Source organism: Harpegnathos saltator, unplaced genomic scaffold (genome assembly GCF_003227715.2).
Source record: "Harpegnathos saltator strain DR-91 unplaced genomic scaffold, Hsal_v8.6 scaffold126, whole genome shotgun sequence".
NCBI lineage: Eukaryota > Metazoa > Arthropoda > Insecta > Hymenoptera > Formicidae > Harpegnathos > Harpegnathos saltator.
In genome coordinates, this window is record NW_020229902.1 from 674,003 (window position 1) to 686,502 (window position 12,500).

A 12,500-nucleotide genomic window follows, 5' to 3' on the forward strand; every position below is an offset into this window, starting at 1 on the left:
GCCGGAGACTTTGCTTGTCTCTCGGAGAGCCGAGGAACGAGAACGTTTCGCTTCGATCAGCGAGCTCCTGCGGACCGGCGCTCCTGCGCGGAGAATCGTAATTCGTGGTTCGCTCGCGAGCAGTCGTCTCCTGTCGCGCGCCGTGTCTGATCCCGAGCCCTTATCGGCGAGAAAGAGAGAGAGAGAGAGAGAGAGAGAGAGAGAGAGAGAGAGAGAGAGAGAGAGAGAGAAGGCGAAATTTTCCACCGGCTACTCGCCGCATGAATGACACGAGAAGCGGAGCGGTCGCGAGGTAACGCTTGCTCGCGTAGGAGACCTCCGGCGATGAAACGGAGCAGGGGAGTATGAGGACACGCGAAGAATTCCGCGAGAGAGCAACTCTTCTGTTCCCCCGGAGCGCGAATGCAACAAGTCTCAAGACCGACGCGAGCTTGCACGACTTTTCCCATGATGGATGCTCGACCTGAATAAAACAATTCCTGCTAGAGTTTATTTCTGCGTTAGGCAGAGAATAGGGTTTACAACGGGGGTGAGAGAGGACTTAACCGGTTGAATCTACTTACGTGGCTCCCTTGAGACGCGAATAAAATTATAGATCGCTCGAATTAACCCCTTGACTGTGGGTGACGCGTATACGCGCATCGAAGAGAAAGAAAATAGTAAAGCTATTGTTATTTGCGCACAAGTGGGTATCTATACGATTTTGAGGTCGCTGCGAATTTCAATGATATCAAAGCTCAAAATAGCGGATCTAATGTGGAGTGTAAAAATTTGGAAAATAATCAGATTTTCATGAAAGTGGGTACCTATACGCTGAGAAAAAATTGTATTAAGATTAAACAAATATTTGTACGAATACGACTGTGAATACATTTACTTAAATTAAGCAATTATTTTGTAAAATTCAAGAAAAAAGTTCACATTCAGAACCTCTATATTTCATTTGAGAAATTAGTCGCTTAATTTGAATAAATGTATTCACAGTCGTATTCAAACAAATATTTGTTTATTTAATTTTAATACAATTTTTTCTCAGTATAGGTTTCTGGCTTCCATTTTTATATCTTTCTTTTGCTTCCATAGTTTTTAATTTTTCGGGGGTTTTAATAATATCTAATTTTTTTCCTTTTTATAATTTATAATTCTTTTTTGTCTTTATAATTTATAATTTTTTTGTTTTTACAATTTTGAAATTTTGATGTCACGGGGTTAACGGGGCACAGTGAGCGAAGCGAATGCTGCGATTGCTGCGAAGGAAACAGAACCTCCCTGACTCGCGGAGCCTCGAACTTGGTTCATGCGAGCCAGAAATTCTGTCTCTCCCTTCGAACGAGGTGCATTCGTCTCGTTTATTGTCACGCTTATTTCAACGAATCTCTTTTTCCACGTGCATCGTGGAAGTCGAAGAAACTGCTGCAAGAATATACGCTTAAACATCACTCGCGCGCGCGCGCTACTTGTAGTGTATGACAAGGAAGTCTCAGTAAAAAGCGGCTCGCCTTGAATCGCCTCTGTGCGATCGCAATCTTCTATATATTCTATATATTCTATATATTCTCCATTCGGTGTCTCACCGTCCGCGTGACGACAAGATGGAGTGTTTCTTCATTGAATTCTGAGGCGAGGTCTCGCTGAAACTTTGAAAGGCGATTCCCCTCGACGATTAGGGACAATGACGCAAATGTAAATATATCCCTTATCATAAGAATGCTGGCAATCCGAGATAAGGGCTTCCCGACGTCGAAGTGGCAAGCACGCTAGAGGTAGAAATTCTTTTAAAATGGTAATGGTAGCGATTACGCAGGTAAACATGGGAAAGTTCATAGGTGAGACGCAAATCAATCATTCATGAGACTGACTTGAGATATGATATCGTGTTCTATATTATGAACTCGAGCCCTCTTGCTCCTCAGAATATCTCTCTCTCTCTCTCTCTCTCTCTCTCTGAATAATATTATTTGCATCATAAACTTCATTGCGTGTCACACGGAATACATCAACGCGCACGCGAGGAAATGTCATGCGCTCGCAAGATGCCAATAGACGCCGCTTAGCGCGCGTCCAGTAATCCTCGTTAGTGTCTCGACTTGAGACTTCCGTTATGCAATCGGACCGTAATTCATCGAGCACATTCTCGTGCCATAAGGCGGGTGATAAGGGGATTCCATTACTGCGTCGTCGATAACGCGATGCTCGCATGCATAATCGCGCGTCTCGTCGTCGTCGTCGTCGTCGCGGCGTTCGCAATTTGCATGTCGTCTTTCCATCTTCCTCTCGGCTTACGTAAGCCGCGGTGTCCGCGCCGCGGCAAAAGTAATAACAATGTGCGTGAACTGTGGCACAAAGGGGCGGCGAACGCGCTGTTATACTCAGCTACGTAATTTATACGGTGCGCTACAAATTGCACGCTCACGTCGCGACGCAAAAGAGAGAAGGCCACCGACGCGGTCGTTATCGGCGGTTTCATTGGAAATTTGCTCGGCATTCAGCTAGCACGATTCATTACTAACGGCCGATGCAAATCACCCTCGCGCGGTTTACAAGTGGAAACCGACGCAATCCGCTTTTCCAGCGCGAGGATGCAAGAGCGTTTTGACGAAATTGGCCTTTGGCGTGGTGACTTTTTTTTTTTCTTTCTTTCACTACAAGCTTGCTCGTTGGCTCCGTTTTTATTTCGCAACAATGCATCGCATGTGATTAAAATCTCTAATCAGGATATTTTCCGGCCTGCAAAGAGAGATATTTCGATCTCTCTCTCTCTCTCTCTCTCTCTCTCACAGACTCGGAGATTCGAATTAGCTCCTGAAGATTCGAAGATCACGCGGTCGAGTTCGGATTAGAGATGTGCGAGTCAAGAATTTTTATATCGAATCGAATCTCATTTTTTAAATTCGAATTCGAATCGAATCGAATCTATGAAATTTCACTCGAATTCGAATCGAATGAAATCGAATCGAATCATTAGAAAATTTAACAAGACTATTAAACATGCAAATAATGACGGAAGATTTTAATATGAAAGGGAATATTGATATTGTAATATCTTAGAGTAAAATATATATTTAAATAATTAAAGTAATTTATAATTAAGTTATTAATTATAAGTTGAGTTAATTATAAGTTACGGGTTCCGTAACATACAGGCCCAGATGGCCCGTTTTTTAGCTGGTGCACGCTACACGATAATGTATTTGATTCCTATTCGAATTATTCGGACTCGAATCATAGGGATTCGGAGTCGATTCGATTCGAATTCGAATAGTTCGCACATCTCTAGTTCGAATCTTCCTCGTTCGGCACGCTTGATTTTGTGCTTGTATCTTTTGTATGAGAAAAATGTACATCTAGCACATTCTCCTATTTTCATCGTTTTATTTATACAGAACGGATCTTCGTTTGATCGTCTATTCTCGTTATGACGTCATCTCGCTCTCTCTCTCTCTCTCTCTCTCTCGCCCCGTTGCTGTTATTTCGCGCGAGCGATTGGCGCACTTCGCGTTGGCCGCGACGGCGATCGGTCGAAGGTTAAATCGCTTAAAGGGTGGAATTTTTTTAAAAGGAGTGACACGATCCATACGACGCTCATTTGCGGTCCTCGGCTTCTCGAAGCGAGAGACCCTCGGGAGATTAACGGTTAAAAGAGCCGGCGATTGTGCGCGTGTAAAAGTGTAGTGAAGAGTAGCGGGCGCGCACGTGCGGACCCGCGCGGAGAGACACGCGGAAACCGTCTCGAAATATAAATACATCTCCTATCGGTGCCGATTCGTACATATAATAGTAGTAGGTCGCACAGAGAAAATTTCCCCGTTGACGTTTGCTCGCGAGGTAGGCAGGTGGCCAACCTTGGCTTCCTCTGAGAAAACTCCGGTATTTATTTCGCGCCTCTGACAGTAATAATAGCGTACAAAATATGTATCTCTCTCTCTCTCTCTCTCTCTCTCCTCTCTCTCTCTCTCTCTCTCTCTCTCTCTGCCCCTGTCGAGCTGTTGGTGCGACGCCACGACGGATCAGCTCTCATATTGTATGTTTCCTTTTTATTGTCGACTATCCTGTCGAGCTGCTAAATCGTCGACAGCACCGCGCATTGCACGCAATAGAACTTTCGGTGCGACACATAGCAGCATCCGCGTTACACTTCTCGCGCTATTGTCTGCTCGCTGAAACGCGTCTCGCGGCTCGACCGCCGTCTCTGCTGCAACGTGTCTGTTTACTCGACATTGACTCCGCTCAAATTCTTAGCGCTCCTCCATTTCTGATACCGAATTCATACCATTATCATCGGGAGCGACCGAATGTTTCGTCAGCATTTTTCCAAAATTCTATCCCTCCGCATTGACTGTAACACATACACACACACACACACACACATCTAAGTTTATCAAACACCGGTATCTCCTCAACGTGTGGAAATTCGAATGTAATCCTAGTAAACACTGAGAAAAAATTGTATTAAAATTAAACAAATATTTGTTCGAATAAATTTATTCAAATTAAGCGACTAATTTCTAAACTGAAACACAGAGGTCCTCCGAATGTAAACATTTTTCTTGAATTGTAGAAAATCATTGCTTAATTTAAGTAAGTGTATATTCACAGTCGTACTCGAACAAACGTTTGTTTGATTTTGATACAATTTTTTCTCAGTGTAACATCCGATATCGAAGAAGTTGAAACGCAGATAGAGAAGTACTACATAACAGTTGAAATATCCTTGGCAACTTGGTCTGACAAAATACGTCCGTCGTGTGACAATCTTCTGCATCAAACGCGAAAATTCGGCCGACCTTTCCCCGCGGTGGTGCACGCGTTATTATTACGCGGTTATGCAAACCACCCGCCGTCCCGTCTGCTGCTAAATCCCGATCTTGCTCAAAGGCGCTCGCGATCGACCTCGGCGAAACGGCGTCGTGACCACGCGCTTCTTCTGGGTTTCATTCACCCTCGAGGAGAGTTGCGCTCCTTCCGTCGTCGAGGCGCCTGAACGCGGGCGCCGCACTTGAGCCAGCCGTTATCCATGTTGCGGTGCATTAATAGTCGCGCGACGACGAGCTATCGTCCTTCTCTCTCTCTCTCTCTCTCTCTCTCTCTCTCTCTCTCTCTCTCTCTCTCTCTCTCTCTCTCTCTCTCTCTCTCTCTCTCTCTCTCTCTCTCTCTCTCTCTCTCTCTCTCGCTCGCTCTCGGTTGAAGAGGGCTGCAGGGCCGCCCCGGTTCAAGAGGAAGATTATTTTCTTTCGGACGGACCTTGGCTGGGCGCAACGACGCCACCGCCGTCCAGACATTGCTCGTCGCCCGTACAAAATGCATCGCTCTTGCCAATACCGCCAATTATACAGGTCGCTACTAAAATATCTCAAAGAGTGACAAAGAGGCGGGACTTTGTGCTCTGTGATGTCGGTTTTTTTTTTTTTTTTTTTTTTGTGAGAATTGGATCGGAGAATTGGAGCGGTTGTATTGAAATTATTTTAATTTTTTTTATCAAATTTCTCTCAATATACGAGAGTCACGAGGACGCTTCTTCTCAAGATTTTTGATAATGTTTTATTTTATTTTTCGTCATATTTTTCTCCGACAACCCCAGAGGGACAACGAAGATAAGTAGCTGAAAATAATTAATAGAACGAATCGATAGAAATGCAATTAATGAGATAAAACGAGTGGGTCTCAGTTTTCACTGAGAATCAAAAAGTAGAAGTTGATATAATCCGGTTAGGCTTGCTTGCACGCGACTCGAGAGTTATCATTTATCTTGTCGCTTATTGGCTTGCCCCTTGATTACGAGTTGTAATCGCTGTTGCGATCGAGACGTTTTCGCCGAGGAACGGCAAAGACGTGAATTGCGTCGAGAGAAACTTTCTAGCGCTGCAGAAACGCACGGTATATACATGCGTCGATGATTTATACTGTCGATGTACGAAACGTCGCGCTTTGACAAGATCGCAGCGTCCAAAATTTACACACCGCGAAGGCGCTTAGCTATTTCGGCGATGAAGAATCGTCGCGAGACAACGAGAGCTGGCGCGTTGCTCGCGATAGTTTATACAGCCGGTAACAATTATGCCTCATTAATCGCCCGAGAGTGAGATTAATCGACGTCTCGACGAATTGAGAGAGAGAGAGAGAGAGAGAGTGGCTTAAGTCACGAGATCCATAATACTTGACCATACACTTGAATTCGCCGATTCGTCGTGACAAGACAATTCTGCTGTGTCTTCCGGCAAATCGCAACCTAACGAAAAGTTCGAGGTCGACTTGTCTTCTCGGTCAAAAAACTCGCCAAAAATCTCACAGTTCGATCGGCTATTTTACGTTTCGATGAAGCGTCATTTTTCACATGAGCGCGCCTCTGTACGAGTGTAAAACCAAGTGATTCAGATGGATATTAGATAATTAGAATCGCTAATAGTGAGTGAATGACGAATGAGATTGACGCCTCCTGACGTTTCCGTATTAATTCCGCTCGTATCGAATGCGTGAATAATTCGCGAAGAATTGTCGAGCGCTCGCGCGAGAGAAATTTTAGAAGATTAGCGACGAGAGGAGTCTCTCTCTCTCTCTCTCTCTCTCTCCTTCTCTCGTGCGTTTACAGGCAAGAGAGGACAAGAAGACGATGCAGATGAGGAACCTACCGACGACGGGTCGGCACACACTCTGGCGTCTCGACGCCCGAAATAAACTCACCGCATTCTGCTTCTCTCTCTCTCTCTCTCTCTCCTTCTCTTTCATCCCTCGCCTCCACCTTCATCTTCTAATGTAAGACTCAGATGGCTATAGCTATACTCTTCGCCGCTGTCATCCTCGTTTACGAGAGAGTAGGAGCGTACATGCCGGCGGTTCCGCCTGGGAGGCAGGAAGCGTCTAAAAAAAAAAAGAAGAGAATGTGAGGGAAGAGAGAGAGGGGGAGAGGGGGAGAACGAGAGGGAGAGAGAATCGCGCCGCAATAACGTCGCCGTTTCGAAACGATTTGGGAATCGTTCACCCGTCTGCCAGGATGAAATTAACACGGAATTCTCGACGTCCGAAAAGTCTGCACTTCAACTCCAACTCTAAAATCGTCTTTGATGTTCAACGTATATCTGAAAAAGCATATTATATACAAAACAATTGTACAACATATAGCGGAACATGAGATCTCATGAGATAAGATTAACAGATTGCCTCTTATCGAAAGATTACCTCTTATCGATCAGATTAATACTCGTTTAGTCAAACTTATGGATTCTAGTCTCGTTCATCGTCTTATCGTCTCTGCGTATTTTCTCGGCACAACACGTTACCTATATCTTATATCTTGTTATTGTATATTGTTTGCTATTACGTGTAGCATTCTAGCTCTCTCTTCCCTCCCTCTCCCTCGCAACTTTTGTAATTTTGAAAGATCAAAGTATAAGATAAAAGTAAAGCCTCTTATCCCTTTGTTTTACTACAACATTAAAATGCGTCATTTGTTTTTTTCTCATTTCAGATTGACACAGACAAGATGGTCGTCGGAGAACCAAGTATACACAATATAATGGGGGGGATGGAGAGCACGGGTGGTGTGCGTCTTCATAATCACAAGCGAAAGTTGAAGCAGAGGTACGTAAATTAATGCCAAGTCTAGGAATTACGTAATCCGTTTTTCTACTGCTAAAGAAGATGCTTTCGTGCGGCTTCGGAAGAAAGATTATATCGCGACAAGTCCCAGCCACACCGAAGTCTCACGCGAAGAGAGCGTGTCTGAAATAACCGGGGGCTAATTTCCAAATGACATTGTAAATTTGCAGGTTTGACATAATAAAAAAGCTAGGACAGGGCACTTACGGGAAGGTCCAATTAGGAATAAACAAGGAGACCGGCCAGGAGGTGGCGATTAAGACGATTAAGAAATGCAAAATCGAGACGGAGGCGGATCTGATAAGGATACGAAGAGAAATACAGATCATGTCGAGTGTTCAACATCCGAACATCATTCACATCTACGAAGGTGACTTTCGCGCCCCCCATTAAAATTCGAATGATACGAGTGTGAAACTTCTTCTTGTTAGTGTTTAAGTAAGGCGGAGTAATTAGCATTAAATGAGTCGTCGAAATTGACTCTCGTGTCACTCAATAGTTTTCACATACTTAACAAAGTGATGATCGTTACAGTCTTCGAGAACAGAGAAAAGATGGTGCTCGTGATGGAATACGCAGCGGGCGGTGAATTGTACGACTACCTGAGCGAACGCAAGGTTCTGAGCGAGCACGAGGCCCGTAGAATATTCCGGCAGATAGCCACCGCTGTGTTCTACTGCCACAAACACAAGATCTGCCATAGAGACCTGAAGCTTGAGAACATCCTGTTGGACCAAGTCGGAAATGCCAAGATAGCCGACTTTGGTCTTTCGAATGTGTTCGGCGAGCAACGATTGTTGAGCACGTTCTGCGGTAGCCCATTGTACGCTAGTCCGGAAATAGTGAAAGGGACTCCTTATCACGGGCCGGAAGTGGACTGTTGGAGTTTAGGTGTGCTGCTCTACACCCTGGTTTACGGTGCTATGCCCTTCGACGGGTCTAACTTCAAGCGACTAGTCAAACAGATCTCACAGTCCGATTACTTTGAGCCGAAAAAGCCATCCCGTAAGTAAGACGCTCTGTGAATCGGTTTACTTTTCACAAAAGTAGGGTAATTGAAATCAATTACTCGTGATAAAATTAAATTCTGTCTCGTATCTGACACATGAAATGATGGTAGAAATTTATTTCTAGAAAATTTCGGAATTGGCGAGAATTTTTCGCAGAAAAAAATTCTTATCGATTCTGTTTGATTGTGAGACGAGAAGAATGTTTGCTAACACAAACGATGGCGATTATCATTTTAATTCGCTGTATCCTCACTCCAGCTGCTTCACCGCTTATAAAGGAGATGCTCACCGTGTGCCCGGGCAGACGCGCCGACGTCGAAAGAATTTGCACCCATTGGTGGGTGAACGAGGGCTATGAGCAGAATTGTCTCGACATCGCCGAGGACTTGGCAGCTCAGACACCCGTGCGGCTGGACCTGTTGCTATCCTTGGTGCCGCAGTCGGCTAGCGCCGAGAAACTGCTTGTGGGCGATCAACAGGCGGGCGGAGACGTCGCGAACAACATGTCTTCCGAAACTTTAGTGCCTACGAGGTGTCACTCGGTCGGTAGCTTGATGGAGCTCGATCAGAACAGCTCTGACAGAAGAATTAGGGAACTGTTCGATGAAGAGCCGAGATCTTCTGCGGCCGGGGGAGACGCTAAGAGGAAACTGGAGACGACACCATCGATGGATGAGACGGCCGCGGCGGGCGTGAAGAGGAAAGAGAGGTCCAGACGGAAAGAGAGGTCGGATGAGAGAGAACCCAGAGCGTACAGATCCTCATCGAGGTGAGGTTATTGTCCAGTTACGTGTAATTACTAACGAATTGTTTCCTGATCACTTGTACAACACATTTTCTTATTACGTGTAATTATCTTCCGAACGCTGAACTTCGATTCTAATTAAAGGCGGAAAGCACCGAGAGTTCGTCCGTCATCGAGAAATGTTGTTTCAGACATCATTCGGCCCCGATCCCGAATTCCATATCAGAGGAAGCGATGGAAGTGGAGCCGGCAGCAGGCATCGTGACTGTTCCTACAAGTAAGACTGTCGATTTGGACAGGATCGAAGGTGCGGCAGCTTGTTTAGAGCTGATCGAAGAATCAAAAGAAAGATCGCTGAGTAAGGAAAGATGCCAAACACCGCCGGTGGACGAATACGAGGAGCCGCGCGAGCCGATGTCCGCCGAGAGCGCTCAGCAGATCTACGAGCCTAATCAAAAGGTCAGCAACGTGGAGGACATGTCTCCACAAAAGTATACCAAGTCTCCCAGCAACAGTTTCTATGAGGACGTAGGCGGTAACGCTTCAGAGAGCTCGAGTAATAATAATAATAATAATAATAATAATAATAATAATAATAATAATAAAATAGCGCATGAGACAACGCAGCCCAGCAAGAAATCAGAATCTGCCTTCGAATCAAAAGTGCCAAATGAAAGTGACACGAATAGCGTGAGGAACGAGGCGTACTTGCCACGAGACACGCAACAGCAATCGGAGCCGACGGAGGGAGACTTCAAAAAGCTCAAAGAAAAAGCGCTCTCCTTGGACTCCGAGCTGTCGAACGAGGCGGCGTGTCCGCCCGCCAAACCCGTCGAGAGACGGCGCTCCAAGATATTCGAGACCGCCGAGAAGTTCAATCAGCTGACGTCTACCGCGGACAGCGAGAAACCCAAGAAGATATTTATTCCTGGTGTCAATGTGGGGGGCGCGAAGCGAGCGTTTGAACGGAAAGCTAGCCTGTCGTCCATAACCGCACCTCCGCCCGCGAAAGCGAGCGCGTCCAAAATGATCATCGATGTGCCAACGGAAAAGAAAAGCGAGACGAATGAGAAGCAACAGCAGCAGGCAACGAGTGAACAGACGATGGCAGCAGCTGACGATAAGTCTGATAACAAACGAGACGAGGCGAAGAAACGCGCCGTCGACATCATCACCGGCGCCATCGGCAAGCCCCCGATGCAGAGGAAGCCGATGAACGGCTCGCCGCCGATATCGCCTCAGAGTTCGGACTCGAAGAAGCTTGGATTGAAGATACAGGTGGCGCCGAATGACGTGAGATCAGCCACGGTGTCGGTCTCTACACCGGTCGAGACGAAGTTTGGCTTCGACACGAAATCTTCACCCGCAGCACTCGAGGCAACCGTAAGTGTGTTGTGACTATTAACGTTATTAACGTTGCGAATGCGTACTCGATCGATCTCTCGTCCTGCTTTCGATCATTACTTCTGCTCTTGTTTCTCTTACATCTCCTTTTCCATCTTTCTAACAGATAACTAGCGCGTCCAACACGGCAACTGGCGATAGATCGCAGTTGGAGGAACCCAAAATGTCTAGCAAAATGGAGATAACGTTGAAGAGCGCAACATTACCCAGACGAAAGACGAGCAAAGCCGAGATCACGCTTGCCGGAGCGAAACCGCCTGAAACGGTGGCGTTTAAATCCGAGGTGGAGGCCAAGATCGATGCTTTTCAACCGCAGAAATTGCGCACGCAGAGATCGGAGGTGGCGTTCCCGGTCGCGGCTGCGGTGCCTCAAGCTAACAGAAGTTCTAGTCTAGAACCGGAAAGCCGACCCAAGGCTGCTGCACCACGCGAGAGAATCATCCCTATTCAGGTATGAAGCAACAAATCGCTCGCTTCTGTCCAAAACTGAACGTTTACTTCATGAAGAAACTCATTGTGACTTTCGTAAGCGCAGGTGGAAACTGAACCCGAGCACGTCCTTCAACACTCATCCACCTCGCCACCTAAACCACCCATGTCTCAACGATCGATGTCTCAACGATCGAGCTCTCTATCCCGTCAATCGACGGCCGATTCGGACACTGACAGCGCTCTCGGCTCCACCGTGGGGCCGGAACCGATCAGGAAGAGCCCGCGGGAGTATATTATTCCCATCGCCGTGGAAGGTGGTGGTTACGTGACACCCAGGTCGGGTAGTCTTGAGCCGGAGAGCAAGACCAGTACACCGACAAGCGCGAACCCACCGAGGTCCAGATTCGGCAGGCCGAGGCGAATGAGCTCTCTCCTGTCAGACGCCAGCGAGGACGAGTCTCCGTTCTCTTCGCTGCATAGGTAGACACGATTGCGCCGTATTATTGAGCAAATGAAACACGATTTGTTCTTTATAGGCGCATTAAGTTGCATTCTCTGCGCTTAAAATGAAGCAGGTGTATTTTTGACGCGTATGTCGTGTAACTTTTCGCGAGTGTGACGAAGCAAATGTGGAATTTTTAATATAGAACTTCACCTTTCACGTTTCTGCTCCTGGGGAAAAGTTACACGGTCCTGATGGGAACAAAACAGAAAGCTCTATAAACGAAGCTGTATATATTCAGGCTCTCGGATAGTCAATCCTTACAGATTGTTTTTGGTCATAGGAGCCGCTCAATACGCATCCTCCGACATTGTTATCCTCCTGCGAGAAATTACAATTCACTACCAACGCCTTTGAGCGGCTTTTATTGGCTGAAATCAATTTGTGTATATATATATATATATATATATATATATATATATATATATAGACGGGAGAAAGTGAACCAAAAATTACAAGATAATTGAGAAAACGCAGTTATAAAGTACAGACCTGCGGCAAAGTTGAGCGTTGACTCATTTTTCCAATCCTTTCTCTGGACAGCGAGGACCTGCTGCAAAGGCACATGCACCGGTTGAGGAGCTCGCGACCGTCGAGGCAGCCGTCTGAGCACGCCGACAGCTTGTCGTCAGGCGAGGACGACGACGACGACGGTTTCGAGTTGCTCACCGCTGAGAATCTGTTCTCGACCTTACTGTCCAGAGTGCGCAGTCTTACCCAACGGCTCAATGTCGATGACAATCGACCGGGCGGTTTCCCGAGCAGCAGACTGTTCGGCAGACTCGGCGCACAGCCGTCACAAGCGTTCTGGGGC

At 46.4% G+C, this 12,500-nt stretch overlaps 1 protein-coding gene across 8 annotated transcripts in view; it reads left to right on the forward strand.

Moving 5' to 3' along the window:
* Nuak1 (Nuak family kinase 1) overlaps positions 1 to 12,500 on the forward strand; it is a 28,798-nt gene that overhangs the window by 4,066 nt on the left and 12,232 nt on the right. For 6 of the 8 annotated variants that reach the window (XM_025307094.1, XM_025307100.1, XM_025307110.1 and 3 more), the window contains 8 exons: positions 7,463 to 7,575; positions 7,764 to 7,963; positions 8,128 to 8,598; positions 8,862 to 9,372; positions 9,540 to 10,731; positions 10,859 to 11,203; positions 11,288 to 11,664; positions 12,230 to 12,500. The exon at positions 12,230 to 12,500 is cut by the window's right edge and continues 20 nt beyond it. In XM_025307094.1, coding sequence (XP_025162879.1) covers positions 7,463 to 7,575; positions 7,764 to 7,963; positions 8,128 to 8,598; positions 8,862 to 9,372; positions 9,540 to 10,731; positions 10,859 to 11,203; positions 11,288 to 11,664; positions 12,230 to 12,500 — 3,480 coding nt within the window. Of the gene's footprint in view, positions 1 to 3,392; positions 3,868 to 6,888; positions 7,068 to 7,462; positions 7,576 to 7,763; positions 7,964 to 8,127; positions 8,599 to 8,861; positions 9,373 to 9,539; positions 10,732 to 10,858; positions 11,204 to 11,287; positions 11,665 to 12,229 lie in introns of those variants that run through there. The other 2 variants (XM_025307119.1, XM_025307104.1) reach the window with 2 other exon arrangements.